Source organism: Megascapheus bottae, chromosome 16 (genome assembly GCF_031878675.1).
Source record: "Megascapheus bottae isolate mThoBot1 chromosome 16, mThoBot2.hap1, whole genome shotgun sequence".
Lineage (NCBI taxonomy): Eukaryota > Metazoa > Chordata > Mammalia > Rodentia > Geomyidae > Megascapheus > Megascapheus bottae.
Window position 1 is genome coordinate 10,541,417 of NC_143524.1, and position 17,025 is coordinate 10,558,441.

General features: G+C 35.7%; 2 protein-coding genes across 2 annotated transcripts; both read right to left on the reverse strand.

The window, feature by feature from the left end:
* Nucleotides 1-6,512: 6,512 nt before the first annotated feature.
* Nucleotides 6,513-7,460, reverse strand: LOC150052725 (olfactory receptor 8H1-like). The gene has a single exon (XM_090348801.1). It carries the CDS (start codon nucleotides 7,458-7,460, stop codon nucleotides 6,513-6,515), a length of 948 nt encoding a protein of 315 aa, XP_090204927.1.
* Nucleotides 7,461-11,914: 4,454 nt separating this feature from the next.
* On the reverse strand, nucleotides 11,915-12,847 carry LOC150052726 (olfactory receptor 8I2-like). The gene has a single exon (XM_090348802.1). The coding sequence runs from the start codon at nucleotides 12,845-12,847 to the stop codon at nucleotides 11,915-11,917; it is 933 nt and encodes a 310-aa protein (XP_090204928.1).
* Between the last annotated feature and the right edge of the window lie 4,178 nt (nucleotides 12,848-17,025).

Here is a 17,025-nt window from a genome sequence, read left to right on the forward strand (position 1 = left end):
TTGTTTTCTGTGTTTAACTTTAAATTTGTGTGCATTCCTTATTTTTACTCTGAAACAATTTAAATCACCCTTGAAATGGTGATCAGAAGGCACACATGAGACCTTAACCTGGAAGGAAAGTCTGTAAAGAATGTTGAGGAGCTACTGTAAATGCAAGCTGAGCAGGATGTGCTCCCTTCTCAGTCTTAATCCAGGGCACTGCATTTAACTGTCCCTAGCATTATGCAACATTCTGTCATCCACAGTGACCAATTTCCCAGGAAAATTACCTGGCACATTTTCAAGGACAAGTTTTTAAGAGCTAAATGAACTTGGGTTTGCTCTATTCACATAGAAGCTAAAAAATAATGACCAATACTTTTTTTCAAAAAATTATTGGGCATGAGTAATTAAACAGTACTCTAACCATTCATGTGGTGAGAACAAAGGAGGATATTCTGAAGAGAGGATTACAAGAGCACAATAGATGTGTTCATATAGTCATTAAAATGGGAGATAATATAAAAATATAAGCAAAATATAGTTTACTATATTTAATTCTTCATTACCTATATCAATTAAGACCTTTCAAAAAATTTAACTTTTAATGGCATTTTGTAGACTATTAATCTTAATGCTTATCTATGTAACACTTTCCTAAGTGAACCAAACAAATTCAGGCTACACTCTGGTAGACCCTGAATCCTTACCTCCTTGGATATGTTCCAATATTTTTCTAAGTTACTTACCAGAGGCTCAAATGATATATGTATGATCCTCTTCCATTAGAAACATAATTTCTTTTCATATCATGTTAAATATTCAAGATGTTTTTAAAGGTGATTCAACTTAAATTTAGTAAATAAAACCATGATGATTCTAGATAACAAAAAGAAAGTTGTATATTCTACAAGTAAAAGTATACATCCCTAAAAAGTGTAGTTTGTGTGTTTTTAGGGATACACATTTTCCCTCATTTATATATTTGTAGAAAACAGTTGTCCAAATGGACTTCACATTGACATGTCTATATGTAGATGCAAAATAAGAGAAGTATTCTTGATTGACAGTAGGAAACTTCTAGAGGAAAAGCCAAGAAATTTTTGATACTCTTATTTTTTAATAAGTCAAATTGAAACAATTTAAGGTACTACCCTTTTCGGTAATATAATATTTATCTGTCTGTAGTTATTTTTATTCTAAAAACATTAAATCCTTAAAGAAATTTGAATAAAATTCCTTAAATAAAAATGTTACTAGGAAGGAGAATCTCAAATGAAATGCCAATGAATGGTTACGAACATTAGAAGGTGATGTGTGCCTCATCTCTCAGCCACATATATCTATGGAAACATGGATATCAAGATAGCAGTTTTTATGTCCTATTTAAAGACAATATATATTTTATTTTGGTAGTTATAAGGTTATGAATTAATTTGTATGTATAGCTGTTAAGTCAAGAAAGTTTTGAATTTTTTGAAAAATATTTTAGAGAATCAGTTTCCTGTGACGGATAAACTTGGGATGGAATGGTCACTATTTCATTCTGATATGTTACATTAAGAACTGTGATTCTGTCATAAATATGTTGTGTGCTTCACCAGTATGCCAACAACAAAAAAAGTGAAGCTGAGTCAGGAAAGCAACTCCTTTTGCAACAGCCTCAAAGAAAATAAAATACTTAGGAATTAATGGAACCAAGGCAGTAAAGGACCTCTATAATGCAAGCTTTAAAAATCTGGAGAAAGAAATTAAAGCAGATTTAAGAAAGTAGAATAAACCCCCATGCTCCTGGATTGGAAGAATTAACATCATGAAAATGTTAATACTGCCAGTACTGCCAAGGGCTGTCTACAAATTCAAAACAATACCCATCAATATCCCAAAGTCATTCTTGAATGAAATAGAGGAAACAATCCAAAAAGTCATATGGAATAATAAAAGACCTGAATAGCATAAACAGCCCTTAGCAAAAAGAACAGTGCTGGAGGAATATCAATACCAAACTTCAAACTCTACTACAAATGTATAACAATAAAGACAGTGTGATACTGGCACAAGAACAGGCCCAAGAACCAATGGAATAGAACTGAAGACCCAGAAATAAACCCACAGAATTATGGCTACGCAATCTTTGATGAATGAACCAAGAATGCTGACTGGAAGAAAGACAGTCTCTTTTACAAATGGTGCTGGCAGAACTGGCTAAACACATGTAGAAAACTAAAGTTGAATCCTTATCTGTCTCTCCAAACCAGAATCAACTCCAAATGGTTCAAAGACCTTGAGGTAAAAGCAGACATCCTGAAAATTTTACAGGAAGAAATAGGAGACACACTTGAGATCCTTAGCACAGGCTGAAATTTTCTTAGTAAAGTCCCAGAAACACAACAAATTAAAAAAAGTTTTGGTAAATGGAACTCATTAAACTGCAGAGCTTCTGTATGGCAAAGGACATAGCCAGCAAAATAAATAAAAAGCCCACAGAGTGGGAGATCTTCATTGGCCATACAACATACAAGGGCTTCATATCTAAAATATATCTACAGCTCAAAAAATTGAATCTCTTGAAAACAAATTCTCAAAGAAACAACCTTCCCATTAAAAAGAGGAAATAAAAATTGATAATAGGCATATGAAGAAATGTTCAACATCTCTGGCCATAAAAGAAATGCAAATCAAAATAACTAAGATTTCACCTCACCCCAGTTAGACTATCCATTATCAAGAAATCTAATAACAATGGATGCTCCTGGATATGGCCAGTGGGGATCTCTACTGCACTGTTGGTGGGAGTGTAAACTTAGGTTCCTCAAAAGTCTAAACATAAAGCTCTCCTATGACCCAGCAATCCCACTCCTTGGCATTTACACAAATGTCCAGAAATAAGACCATACTAGACCTACCAGCACAATGATGTTCACTGCAACATTATTTACCATAGCTAAGCTATGGAACCAACCCAGATGCCCCTCAGTAGATGAATGGATCAAGAAGATGTGGTATATTTACACCATGGAATTCTATACTACCTTCAGAAAGAATGACATTGCCCCATTATAAAGACTTGAAAAAAATCATATTAATTGAAGTAAGCCAGACCCAAAGGAACACAGGTTTCATGGTTTCCATCATTTGTAAAATTAGTATACACCTAGAATTTTCTTAATAGAGGATCATAATAGCTCAAAAGCTATGTACCTATGGTCATATAGGATAAGTCTAAGAAAAATGAACTCTGGGATATGGACACAGAGGTTTATCTTTGTGATTGTTGTTCTTAATGTACTATGTAAAACTATTTCTATTCTCTTCTTTTCCTTTTATGGTTTATCTCATGTTACTGAATCTGAATGTGGTGCCTGGTATATTGTATATAAGTGTATTTGTTTATTTGCAAAAGGTAAGGTAAAGGAAAAACAACATGAGTATAAGGGGGAGGAAAAATGGGGAAAAACATGGGAAGGGGTAACTGTTCAAGAAATATTGTACCCACTACCTGATGAAAGTAACTGTAACCCCTCTATACTTCATCCTAACAATAAAGTAAAATAAATAAAATGTGTGCTTCAATACCAGTACAGTATTCCAATATTTAAAGGAGTTTACTGCTAAATAATTATGGAGTGATCTCTCTTGAACACATAATACATATTAATGTATTGAATTTGCATAGTTATAATTAACTACACATTCAGTATCTTATCCTCATTATGTTCTTAAAATTATATATATATATACACACATACTTGGACAATGCTATCTAGTATTTTAATGTTCATGTTCCTTCTTTTCTTAGAAATGTAAAATTAGTACAAAAAGATACATTAGCTGGTCCTGAATTTGAGGACCAGACTCACTTCCTATTTATATGAATTGTTATCACATAACTGCTACTGCAAATATGAAAAATGTTCTTCTGAGAAAGTGTGCTTGTTTCCTGGAATTTTAATAGGTAATTGTTGGAATGAATAATGAATAAGAAGTTATCATTTTTTTGTGTGTGAGTCTTGGGGCTTGAGCTTGGCCTTGGTGGTGTCCCTGAGCTCTTCAGCTCAATGCTACCACCCTACCCTGGAGCCAAACCTCACTTCCCATTTTATAGAAATTAATTGGAGATAAGAGTTTCAGGTCCTTTTGTGGCTGGGCTGGCTTTGAACCTTGATCCTCAGATCTAGCCTCAGTCGCTAGGATTACAGATGTGAGCCATTGTGCCCGGCATAAGAAGTTATCTTTACACTGAACACTCAATGTTCATGCTTGCAACTTCAGATACTCAGTGGATGAATATTTTAGTATGGAGATTTGAAGCCAGCTAAGGCAGGACTCTTATTTACAATTAACCAGCAGGAAACCAGGAAATGGAAGCATTGTCCAAGTGGTTATTGATGTTTATTTAAATCCAGTCTGACCTTATCAAGTTTTCAAGTTAATATTAGGGAGCAGTGTTTTATAGGGGAGTGTGGTACAGATTAATGGGGTTCCAGGGTCAATGTGTCTGGCATCAATTGTGTGGATTTTTCTGTATCTAGTTAACTGATAGTAAAACCACATGCTGCACAAAATGACCAGAGATTGGAAAGAGATCCTGTAATAAAAGTAAGCAAAGCCTTTAAGAATCAGAGATAATTCAGCCTGTGTATCAGTGCCAATAAGCACTAAAACATTATTCCAAATGTCAAGCATAAACTTATAGCAATACTACAAACATACATTCTAGACTACACAGATAACAAAGTAAACATGAGGCAATTTCTTTTAGGTGGCATTACTACAGGATACAGTAAATTTTGAAACAGATCAGGAAAAATAGCATTAATCTATGCATTGAAGTATTTAATAGATTAGTAATAAAAAAGATGAACAATATAAATAGATTAAAATACGTCACCATGATCAGATTCAGGCACATTAACATAACTCCTTGCCCCCAGAATAAATTTTTTGTAAAGATAGTCTCACACATGATTTTAGCTTTCAGACTATTTCAAGATTTAAGATCCCGTGGACCTGTAATTATGATTTATCCAGTGAAACTGAGAACACTAGGGTTTCAAATTCTGTACTATTTTAAAGGGTGTACAGGTAAGAAAATAATTCACGTCATAAAGGAATGGAGTACTAAAGCTATTATTGTGAGTCTGTTGTTAAGGTAAAATGTAATGGCTTTCATAATACAATAATGTCAACCCACAATATTCACTGAGTTTTAAAGAAATGTAGCCAAATTTTATATTTTACACAGTATTTGCCTCACCCCCTCAATTTTAATCTGGACTTTTGATAATGTTTTCCTGGGAATGCCAATCATGTTTCAAGAATTGAAGTTAATGACCATTTAACACTGTAATGTACATGCCTTTCTAATTTCTTACTTATTTATGCCTCTCCTGGGACTTGTACTTGGGGCCTGAATTCTAGCCCTGGGCTTTTCACTTTTGGGTTTCTGGAAGCTAATTGAAGATAAGAGTCACACTTACAAAACATATACAAATGAATCACCTCTTTTTTTTTAACTTTAGAAACCAGAAATGACAAGTTTAAATGTGTCACAACACTGTCATTTTAGTACCCCATCTCTTCAGCATGACATGAAAGAAAAGTGTTTTCGCTTTCTTGTTCTTTTTTGGGGGAGAGTCATGGGGCTTGAACTGTGGGCCTGGGAGCTGTCCCTGAGCTCTTCAACTCAGGGCTACTGCCCTATCCCTGGGTGTAGGTGCTATTTCTGAGCTCTTCACCTCGTGGCTACCACCCTCCCCTTAAGCCACAGCCCCACTTCCCATTTTCTAGAGCTTAATTGGAGATAAGAGTTTCAGGTTCTTTTGTGCTCAGGCTAGCTTTGAACCTTGCTCCTTAGATCTCAGCCTTCTGAGAGCATGATTACCAGCGTGAGCCACTGAGCCAGGCTCACTTTCTTGTTCTTCTCACTATACATAAGTGTTCTGTAAACGTGACTTTTATCTTCAATTAGCTTCCAAAAATCCAGAAGTGAAAAGCCCAGGGCTAGAATTCAGGCCCCAAGTACAAGGACCAGGGCAGGCATAAATAAGTAAGAAATTAGAGAGGCATGTATATTACAATGTTAAAGGAACTTAGCTTAAATATTTAAGGGTCATTAACTTCAATGTACTTTATCTCTCATATGACATATGGATAAAAAATTAAGATTTACCTTCTATTAGTGAGGAAATTGAAGATCAAATAGTGAGTTCTTAAGCACTATACACATGATAAATTAATGTAATAAAAATGATTGCTAGGACCATTATCAAAGGACATATAGATATCTCTTCTTAAAAACCAGTATGCATTGAATATCTTATGACAGTCATAGGCAAATAATTTGTGCTGTACATTAATTGTCCAAATATCATTTATGATGTAGAATTTCAATATAGATTTGTCGTAATAAATTTGTGAAAATGTCCATACGATAACAGAAATTAAGGGAACTTCATATAAGCATGTGCAAATGAGTAACTTCTGTTACCAATACAGCATAGGAAAAGTAGTTTAAATGCTTCATATCATTATCATTTCAGTTGCCTGGAGCCCCCTCTCATCCGCATAACTCTAATGAAAGCATTTTTCACCTCCTTGTTCCTAAGACTATAAATGAGCGGATTCAGCATGGGGATCACGATCGTGTAAAACACAGAAGCCACTTGGTCCTTCCCCAGGGAGTAGGACTTCTTGGGTTTTAAGTAAGTGAAGATCATAGTGCCATAGAAAACAGTGACCCCCAGCAGGTGGGAGGCACAGGTGGAGAAGGCTTTCTGCTTTCCTGATGTGGATTTAATTTTCAGAATAGTAGACAGAATAGACACATAGGACACAGATATAGTGATAAGGGATACTAACAGGGTAGAACCAGCACAAATATATATGACAGTTTCAGCGACATATGTATCTTTACAGGACAAAGCTAAAATTGGAGATACATCACAGAAAAAGTGATGAATTACATTGGAACTGCAGAAAGGCAATCTAGCTATAGAGAGTACACTTAAAGAACAATCCATTAAGCCAATCAAATAAGTGCCAGTAACCAGGGCACAGCAGTGTCTTGAGGACATTATGACAGGATACTGTAGAGGTTTGCAGATAGCCACATAGCGATCATAGGCCATGGCAGAAAGGAGAAAACATTCAGCACCACCAAACAAGATGAAAAAGTAGAGCTGGATAAAGCAGCCAGTGAAGGAAATGTTCTTGTTGGAAGTCATCAAACTATCTAAAGTTTTAGGGGTGATGACACTTGAGTAGCTGAGATCAATGAATGAGAGGTGAGTGAGGAAAAAATACATAGGCGTGTGAAGCTGGAGGTCCAGGCGAATTATCATGATCATGCAGAGGTTTCCCAGCATAGTGGTCAGGTAAATCAAGAGAAACAGCAGGGAGAGTGCTAGCTGCATGTCTGCAGAGTCTGTCAGTCCCACAAGAATGAAGAAGGGCACATTCGTTTTATTCCAGGGTCTCATCGTTGGCTGCTCTAAACTGTTGAAAAATTAAAGGTGACACTTACCTTCAAGTATTTCAGAGTATTTTCATTTTTATGATTGATTCTTCATTTTTATAATTAGTTCAGGTGTTCTTAAAATATGTGTTTGCAAACATGTGTTCACAAAATATGGTGAAAAAAACTGAACACTCAAGTTAGAAATATCACTAAGTAGGATGCAACTGATGTTAACTTTTTCATGATTTGAATGGACTTGATTCTGGCCCAAGCACATTGTTTTTAAACACATTTAGTCAACACAAAATCTTACACAATGACAAATGAACATATGCCATAATAGCTTTTTATTATTCATCTGTCTCTTTTTCAGATAAGTAACAATGTAGGAAAAGCATGTAACTTAAAATGATGGTACCAGTCCATGTAGGATCTCTGATTTCATTAATATCGTTGTACTCCAACCACAATGTTCATTATACAGCCTCTTTTATTCATGCTTATAATTGCTCAGTAAGATTCAGCAAAATTCTAGACTTACAATGAACAGTAACAGAAAAACCCTACAAGGTATCATCTGTGGGTTTTTTTTGTATTTACTGTTTCAATAAATACCTGCTGAGCTATCATTGTCAAGGCAGCCTTCCAGATGCTAGAATACTACATTAAATTTTTTAAGTCCCTGTCTTAGTAAAACAATTATGTTTGAAGAACACTTACGGAGATCACAACTGGTGAGAAACCAATTCTTGCAAACTCATATGCCAAAATTTTTCAGTCCTTTCGTTTTCTAAGAAACTGAGCCTATCTTTCATGTGACAGGGTTCCTTGAGTTTGAGACTTTCTTAAACTTTTGTACATTCCATTTTGTTACTCTGGCATAAATAAAGCTTACCCTAAAAAAATCTGGTCGGAGTGTTCAGATGGGGAGATTAACATAAAGCTATGTCTCCAAAGAATGTGAAGCAGCTCCTGTAATATTAGCAAAGTAGTATGTTCTTGTCTCCCAGCCTGCTGAGTCCAGGGCGGCTCTTTTAATGTGACTGGGGATTGTGCAACACCATGTCATCCTCCACTGACCAATTGTCAAGGAAAGTTACTTGGCGGATTTTCAAGGGAAAAAATTTCAAGAGCCAAAGCCTGACATTTTCACCGAGGCTTCTCAGTAAAGAGTGGTAACATTTGATAACTTTTGATGCAATAATTGGGAAAAAATCACTCATTTCTTAAGTTGAAACCCTAATTTTACAAATGAATGTAATGTAGTATTTATATGGTATCATTATACACTCTATAGAATGTTTGAGTAGTATGGAAGAGAAAATTATCATAGATAAATAATGTAATATAATAATATAATGACACTGTAAGTTTGAATGTTAAACTTTTCATCATGGTATATTTTTATAAAAAACATTTGATTCTATCAAGAATAAAACATGTGTATTAAAAATAAGACACTTCAGGCTGGGAGTTTGGCCTAGCTTATTAATGTTTATACTGTTTGATGATATTGATGTCTTAGTTTGTATTATATGTATCCAGGATTGCTTCCTTCTGATTTTATTTGGCATCCTGTTAATATCTGCAATTGTTACACATTTAAATATGTGTTTTCTTTTTAATTTTGCTGCTACTATAAACTTAATTTTCTCTGAGGATTAATAGGAATCATAGCCCAAAGCAAAGGCTGTACACTGAAAGAAAGCCAACTAAAACAAAAATACATTAGTGCAACATAGAAAACAAGAAATTTAAAATGGTAATTCTATGGGGTTCCTTCAAAAGTTCATAAGGTCCTGGGGCAGTAGTTTATCTGGCTACTCAAGAGGCTGAATTTCTGGGGATTGTGATTCAGTGTCAGCCCAATGACACTCCATCTCCACAATAATCATTGAAAGAGTCCTGAATATATGACTCAAATACTAACCAGCCATGGAAGCATGCTGAGCAAACATATCAAGTTCTGGTACTAACAAAAAGAACAACAAAAACCACAAATGGCTCCCCCAAGAATTTCAACCAAAGATATTAAAATTATAAAACTGCTCAAGAACTCAGTCTGCTTTTTTTTTTTAAGTAATCACTACTCTCCGAATCAATTCAAACAAGCAGAAGAGTGAAGGGGTCAGTTCAAGACCCAAAGGGTAATGTACAACGTAGATGAGCAATTCAGCACGAAAATCGAGATTTTAATTTAAAAAAGAAAGCAATAAGCAATGAAAATATTGTAAACTCAGATTAAGTGAAAACTCTAAATATTGTCAACAACTCTAGACAGTGTCAACAAGAGTAGACTATATCAAGTAGAAGAAAGATTTCCAGGAATTGAAGACAAGGTCAGTGAAAAAGTATATTCAGATAGAAATGAATAAGAGAAAATTAAAGAAGCAGGACTAGAACTTTCAAGAAGTAAAGAACAAAGTGATGCCATTAGTAGGGAAATGGATGGAACTAGAACAAATCATGTCAAGTGAGATGAGCCACAATCAGAGAGACGGACGGCACTTGTTCTCTTTACTATGCAGAAATTAAAGCTAAAGTACACTAGGAGATGATACATTGTAGGACTCTAGGTATTCTCACTGTCTAGATACTCTCCAAAATCATATCCAAAGGAGGATATTCTTAGAAGAGAATCACAAAGGCTCAATGCCTAAATCTTCTTCATATTTATATAAAATAATATATATCCTGAAACAAACTCCAAGGTGTGCAAACAAAACAGCAAAAAAAAATGAACTCACTATCTTACATATATAACCGTAACCCCGCTGTACATCAATCTGATATAAAATTAAATTAAAAAACAATAAATAACAAAGTAAAAAAGAAAAGAGAAAGGTGTAGCCAAAATTAGTATTAGAAACAAATACTAAAGATCAATATAGAAATTAATAATGTAGAGAGTAAAATAAAATAAAAACCATAATGTAGATTCTAAAAAAATAATTCTTTGATACGTTGATTCTCTGAAAAAAATCGATTAAAGGAGAATCAGGAATGATCTTTGTAAATTAATTATTCTTATTTTAATACCCCATATAAAATACCTTACTTTATATCTGCTTTATACAGTGCTAAATGATAATGCTGTATTAATTATTTGAGTCACTGTACTTCTCATTTATATGTAGTGATCTTGGTTATTTCTATATTAGAATACTGGATGACTTGAAGTCAACTACTCAATTCCTCATGGGATAAAGAATAATATAAAATTACAATTAATCAAATAAAATACATTGGCATCACACTGAGTAAGACAATTATGGTAATGCTTTGCTTCCCTCCACCTCCCTTAATGCCAAGTAACAATACAATGACAAGACAATAATAAGCATGCATTTTTATTAGTAACAGTTAAATAAATGCTAATATTCCAAGGTATGTGTTCAATAATACACATGCAATCCAGTTCAAAGTATCAGTCCATACAGTTAAAATCAGGATCATATAAAAGAATATAAAAACATTACACACATATGTAACAATTGAGGGGTGTATTTCACTGATACAAATCTCTCTAGAGATTTCATTGATACAGTTCTAGAGAAATAAAAAGTAAAATATAAAATATTGTACAGTGTGCAGTGATGATAAGGAAAAATCTTCAAAGCACCCAAACTTATGAAGGCACTCAAGTAATAAAGAGGGAAATGATAAAGGCTCACCTAAAGTAGTGATTGTTGGACTAGACCCTAATGAAGCCCTAAGGAAGTACAGTCACGGCTGACAGAGTTATTGCTTGTCAAACATTAAAAATGCCAAATATTATCTGTTGAGAATTTGGCAAATGTCATAGTTCTATAATGTAATCATGCCAAAAAAATGAAATAATGTCATCCAGACTCAACCAAATGTGTAACAATGACCTTGTCATAGTTGAAGTCTGAAATGTGGGGTAGGGAATCACCCAAAGTTATGTTTCACAGAAAAATAGTAAGTATAACTCCTGGCCAAGCCAGTCCCACAATGGAGAGGTTTCCGCACCAAAATGATGTCTGCGGTTTCCAGTTGCGTTTGCATTGATCCGATTTCAATGTGGCTGACGATTTGTGGCTGATATACAAATGTTCCTTTTGGTGGTATTGTACCTTAAATCTCAGACGTGGAGGGTTATTGGTAAAAATTGGAAGGCATTTTAATTGCACTGTATTTGTCCTCTGTTTGCTCGTTTAGGGAAGAAGGTAGAATGCTAAGTTGTATGAAAGGCTTGTGTGGCCCTGTGAACACGTTTCAGTGTGGTTGCAATGGCGAAGACCTCTTTATTACTGTACCTAGGGCTCTATGTGGGCAAGAATGACCATCTCACACCACAACTCAAGAGTTCCATTACACCGAAGGAAGCAGTAGCTCCACACTCAGATTTCAAGGATGAATAAACTACCCCGAGTCCACTGGTGTTCTTCATTGGTGAAGTAACCGCAAACCTGACCCTGTTCTGGACTTTCCCTTGCGCTAGGTCCACTCCCCTCAGAGAAGACGTCCTCTGTGGCTGACCCTCAGGAGCGCGCCCTTGACATCTCTGTTCCTCAGGCTGTAGATCATTGGATTCAGCATTGGAATGACGACGGTGTAGAAGACCGAGGCCACCTGCGTCTGGGTCAGGGAGGAGGTATTATCCGGCTGCAGATAGGTGAAAATCAGAGACCCATAGAAGACGGTGACGCCCACCAGATGGGAGGCGCAGGTGGAGAAGGCCTTCTTCTTGCCGGCGGCGGATTGGATCCTCAGGATGGACGAGATGATGGCCAGGTAAGTGATGAGGATGATGAGCAGAGAGCTCAGGAGTGTGAACCCAGCTAGCACGAAGATCACCAGTTCTGTACGGAAAGCCTCTGAACAGGACAGAGCCAGAAGGGCCGTGGTGTCACAGAAGAAATGGTTGATGCTGGAGTCGCAGAAGGCCAAGCTGCTGATGACACAGACAGACACCAGGGAATTGGTGAAGCCAATCGCGTAGGGCAAGGCTCCCAGCCAATTACACACTTTCGGGGACATCACCACTGCGTACAGTAAAGGATTACAAATGGCCACATAACGGTCGTAAGCCATGGATCCCAGAAGGAAACATTCACTGCACACCAAACCGACAAAAAAGTACATTTGCACAAAGCAGCCCACGAAGGAGATGGATTTCTGTTCGGATTGGAAATTGACCAGCGCCTTGGGGGATATGGTAGACGAGTAAGCCACGTCGATGAAGGCTAAGTTGCTAAGGAAAAAGTACATTGGGGTGTGAAGTTGAGCGTCAATTCTGATCAGCATGATTAGCCCCAAGTTCCCCAAGACGGTGAATACATAGATGAAGAGAAACACGAAGAAGAGACTGATTTGTAACTCAGGGTGATTTGCAAATCCAGAGAGGATGAAGAGAGTTACCTCTGTGAGGTTGTTCCCAGCCATCTGTGATCTTTTAGGTCTTAACCTAACCTGCTAAAGAACAACAGGAAGGAAAGTTAAAGAAGGACTTGAGGTTCACTGGGAAACATGTCTGAAGAAAAAAAAAATGTCACAGCTAAGAAGAGTGTAAGGGGACATTGTGAATCAACAGAATGGGTTACCTAGATGATATTTTAGAATAAACAAATGAATACATGTAAATCAAAATTCAAGTATCCACTTAACTGGATTTATGCTGGATCACTAGGTTTTACAGCACTGACAGATACTAACCAAAAAGTCCCTAGCCACAATTACAGAGAATTTTCAGCATTCTGAAAGCTACCTACCAGAAATACCTATCTAAATTATCTATCAGATATGATCTGAAGAGATTCATCCTGAGAAATACCATCTGCTACCTCAAGCATATTAGTTGGCCAAAATCACAGATATAGCAACTTTATTTGCTGAAATTAATTTAGGAAAAAGAAACCATAAATTGTTCTTTTTTAATTATTTTAGAAATTTAATAAAAAAGTTTCTTAGGGAAAGGTAATAATACCTTTATAAAACCAACAAATCTTTGCAAGATTTTATTTTAGAAAAAAAATCTAGCCACATCTGGTCTCATTACTTATTTATTCAAAAATGATTAGTCTATACTTCTTTGTAAATATTTTTATTACTTACCTTTTCTTTCTATTGGAGAATGAAAGGCACTTAGAGACTTTATTGGAAAATGTAATTCAAATCCTTTCAAGGGTTTGACTAGAAAACATGACTGTCTCCAATTTGAAGCACATAGGACATCAGGTGATAGCCAATTCATTGCCAAAAAGTAACTTCCAAGACAATGACAAAAAGTCTAAAATCAAATATTTAAAACAAAGAGTTAAATGATAAAGTCATCTTACTATGAGTGAAGAAATTATCTTCCTAATTCAGCAGACACCGATACAGAGAAACATGAAGCTGTTATGTACAGGTTTCAGATATTTCTTGTGTAACCACTTTCCTTTGTATCAAATCTACTGGATCATTTCATATTTCCCATATTCACAAGTGTTCCTATTTATTAGTTCTTCCATTTGGCAAGCATTTTTTCCCATGAAAATTTGTTGTCCCACTTGTCACTAAAAATAACATTGAAAACAAATTGAATTATGCAAGTTCATAATAGCCCAATATAGGGAGCACATGCATACAATTCTTAAACACACATACATCATATACACTTGTGGATTATGGAAAGTCTAGGATGCTCAGATTAGGCTTGCCTGGAATTAAGTCATCCAAAGAAAGCCTGCTTCCATTCAGACATTTTCTATTTATTTGTACCTTAATTATTTTACCTTCTTGTACAGCTCTGAATCCTGTGAACTGTCAGCCCTGTGGTTGGTGCCTGTTATTGCAGAAACTGTGGCTGCTGCTACACTTATTTGATTCTTAGTTTATTCTTCTATCAGGAACTCCACTATAAATATTATGGGGTTGGTAACCATATTAGTAGTTTTTGATGATACTTACTGGTACTGTGTACATTACCTTCCATTAATAAGATAGAAACGCAAACAAAATTTACTAAGTTTTTAATGCACTGGGTTGGGAATTGAAAGTTTAGTTTTAGGTCAAATCTGAATTTATCTACAGTATAAATTTGGTATTTCAAAAGTGGTCCAACCACAAGGAATTTTCTTCAGCCATCTAGTATAATACACACACTTCTTATATTCACATTAATTCCTGTGAAATCCTGAAACTCATCTCATAAACAACTTATCAGTAGCATTTTATGATCTCTTGAGATTTGCATTTTAATTGTACTCCAAGGTTTTCCTAATTTGCCTGTAAAGTGTCTCCAACAAAAACACCAAAAATATGTACTATTCTCTTTTGTTTATTTTCATGCATATGGCCAAAAAATGTATTGACAATTTTAACTTAAAGAATTTTGAAGTTATGTCTTCTTTTGAGATTCATAGTGATAGATGAAGGGCACACATTCAAAGTATTTCTATATTATAAAGATATGCTAAACAGTGTGGTAGAAAGTCTCAGACCACCTCTGTCTGTAAGTGCCTGAGTGTGTAAGTCAATGTGAGACAGAATTTCTATAATGTCTATTTGTTCCCTAGTATGATTAACCAGGCCATTTATGCCTATGGTATATCAGGATAATGCTACATTTACTCACCCAGTATCATAATAATAAATATCTGCTCAGCAATAATGAATGGGCTATACTAAGTCATAGAGTTAATGCTCTTGATTATAAGATAAAATTTTTTTTTGCCAGTCCTGGGCCTTGAACTCAAGCCTGGGCACTGTCCTTGGAGTTTCTCATTGGGCTTTCTTAAGGCTAGAGCTCTACCACTTGAGCCACAGCACCATTTCTGGCTTTTCTTTCTATGTATGTGGTACCAAGGAATCAAACCAGGGTCCTCATGCATGATAAGCAAGCAATCTACCACTAGGCCAAACTCCCAGATCCTGAGATAAAATATTTTTAAAGGTCTTCTTCATAAAGCACTTGTGTATTTCTTTTAAAGTCAGGCATTCACTGATGTGTAAATGAATTTGTTTAATATTTTAAACACAAAATCATTATCTAGAAACAAAGTTGGTATCGATGAAAAGGAATAGGTGGGGATATACGGTCATGTACAGGTCAATCAATCCATCTTCTCAAAATGGAATCTGTGTCACATTCCATTTTGTTTGTTTGCTTACTTGTTCTGTTAGTTTCTTTGTTTATTCTGATAGTCCTGAGGTTTGAACTCAGGGTCCCCTCCAACTCTGATTGCCTTTTATAACTATAATACTTTTTCAGGTTACTTGTAGTAAATCTCTCAGCAAATGCTTGTTCCACACTTCCTTATCATTAAGTTGAGGATGATTTGTTATTTGTATGGATTCCAGATGATGAGTGTGTTTTCTCATCTTATCACAGAAAATTGTAAGGTTAATACTTGATCACCTAAGTTTCATTATATTTCTTCTTTATAAAAGTATTATTTTCTTCATAAATGAAATGACAGAATATCTTTAAATATCCCATTACTACCTTTTCTAATTTGTAGCTATTCTACTTTGATGGAAATATCTTTCTTTTCTTTACTATTTTTTAGTGGAATAATTCTACAAGAAACTTATTTTATTCAATATTTTAATTTTATTTATTTACCATTTTTTGATAGTCAATTATTCATTCATTTCTTCATATTAATATGCAGCCTGGTAATTATTCTTTTGTGTTATACATTTTTTTGCTTAAGTTGTTCCACATTTGCTGAAACAAGTACTTCAAGGCTGCTTTCCCAGAAAAGTACTGGTAGCTGATTTGGTCCTATGAATTAACTAAACATGAAAGAAAAGGCTGGCATCTCTGCTTCCAATTCTATATGCATCTACACTCTAAGCTGTTTTCTCTGTTTATTACTTTATCATCACCATTGGTGGCAGGAAGAAGGAAAGACCGGTGGATAACATCAGAATGAAGAAGGAGGGAAACCTACCCAAACTACTCAGAAGGGACAATAAAGTCTCTAAACAGGACACAGCCCCCTTCAGATAAGAATTTCTTACTGCCCAATGGTTACAGTAATTACACTTTCTCCTTCCCTGGAATCTCCCCTCAAACAGACTGAACTAGGACTGAATGATCACTGAATGTGCCTCTCTCCTCCTGCTCCCAGTTATCTGTCTACTTACTTCAGATCATGTCTGTGCCCTGGAATGGCTGATGATGGGCTGTGGTGCCGCCTTCCTTTGGCCTCCTGTGACCTGTAGTAAATAACCTTTCTCTGACCTTCATCCTATATGTAGAGGCCAGTAACCAATCCTGACAGACTCAACTGAATTCGACTTGTAAATCCAATACATCTGGGATCAATATTTTTTTTGAACTTTTCTCTTGAGACATGACCCTGACATTTCTTTGCATTTCTTTTTATATTTTCTTTATATTTTTTTTTTTTGCCAGTCCTGGACTTGAGCTCAGGGCCTGAGCACCGTCCTTGGACTTTCTCAAGGCTAGAGCTCTACCACTTGAGCCTCAGCACCACTTCCGGCTTTTTTCTATTTATGTGGTACCGAGGAATCGAACCCAGGTCCTCATGCATGCTAGGCAAGCACCTTAACCACTAGGCCAAACTCCAGGCCCCTTTTCTTTATATTCTTGTACTTTGCATTTGTCTTCA

What these genes read in the sequence shown, in the direction of transcription:
- LOC150052725 (XM_090348801.1), bottom strand. Translation starts at nt 7,460, where the DNA reads ATGAGACCCTGGAATAAAACGAATGTGCCCTTCTTCATTCTTGTGGGA.
- LOC150052726 (XM_090348802.1), bottom strand. Translation starts at nt 12,847, where the DNA reads ATGGCTGGGAACAACCTCACAGAGGTAACTCTCTTCATCCTCTCTGGA.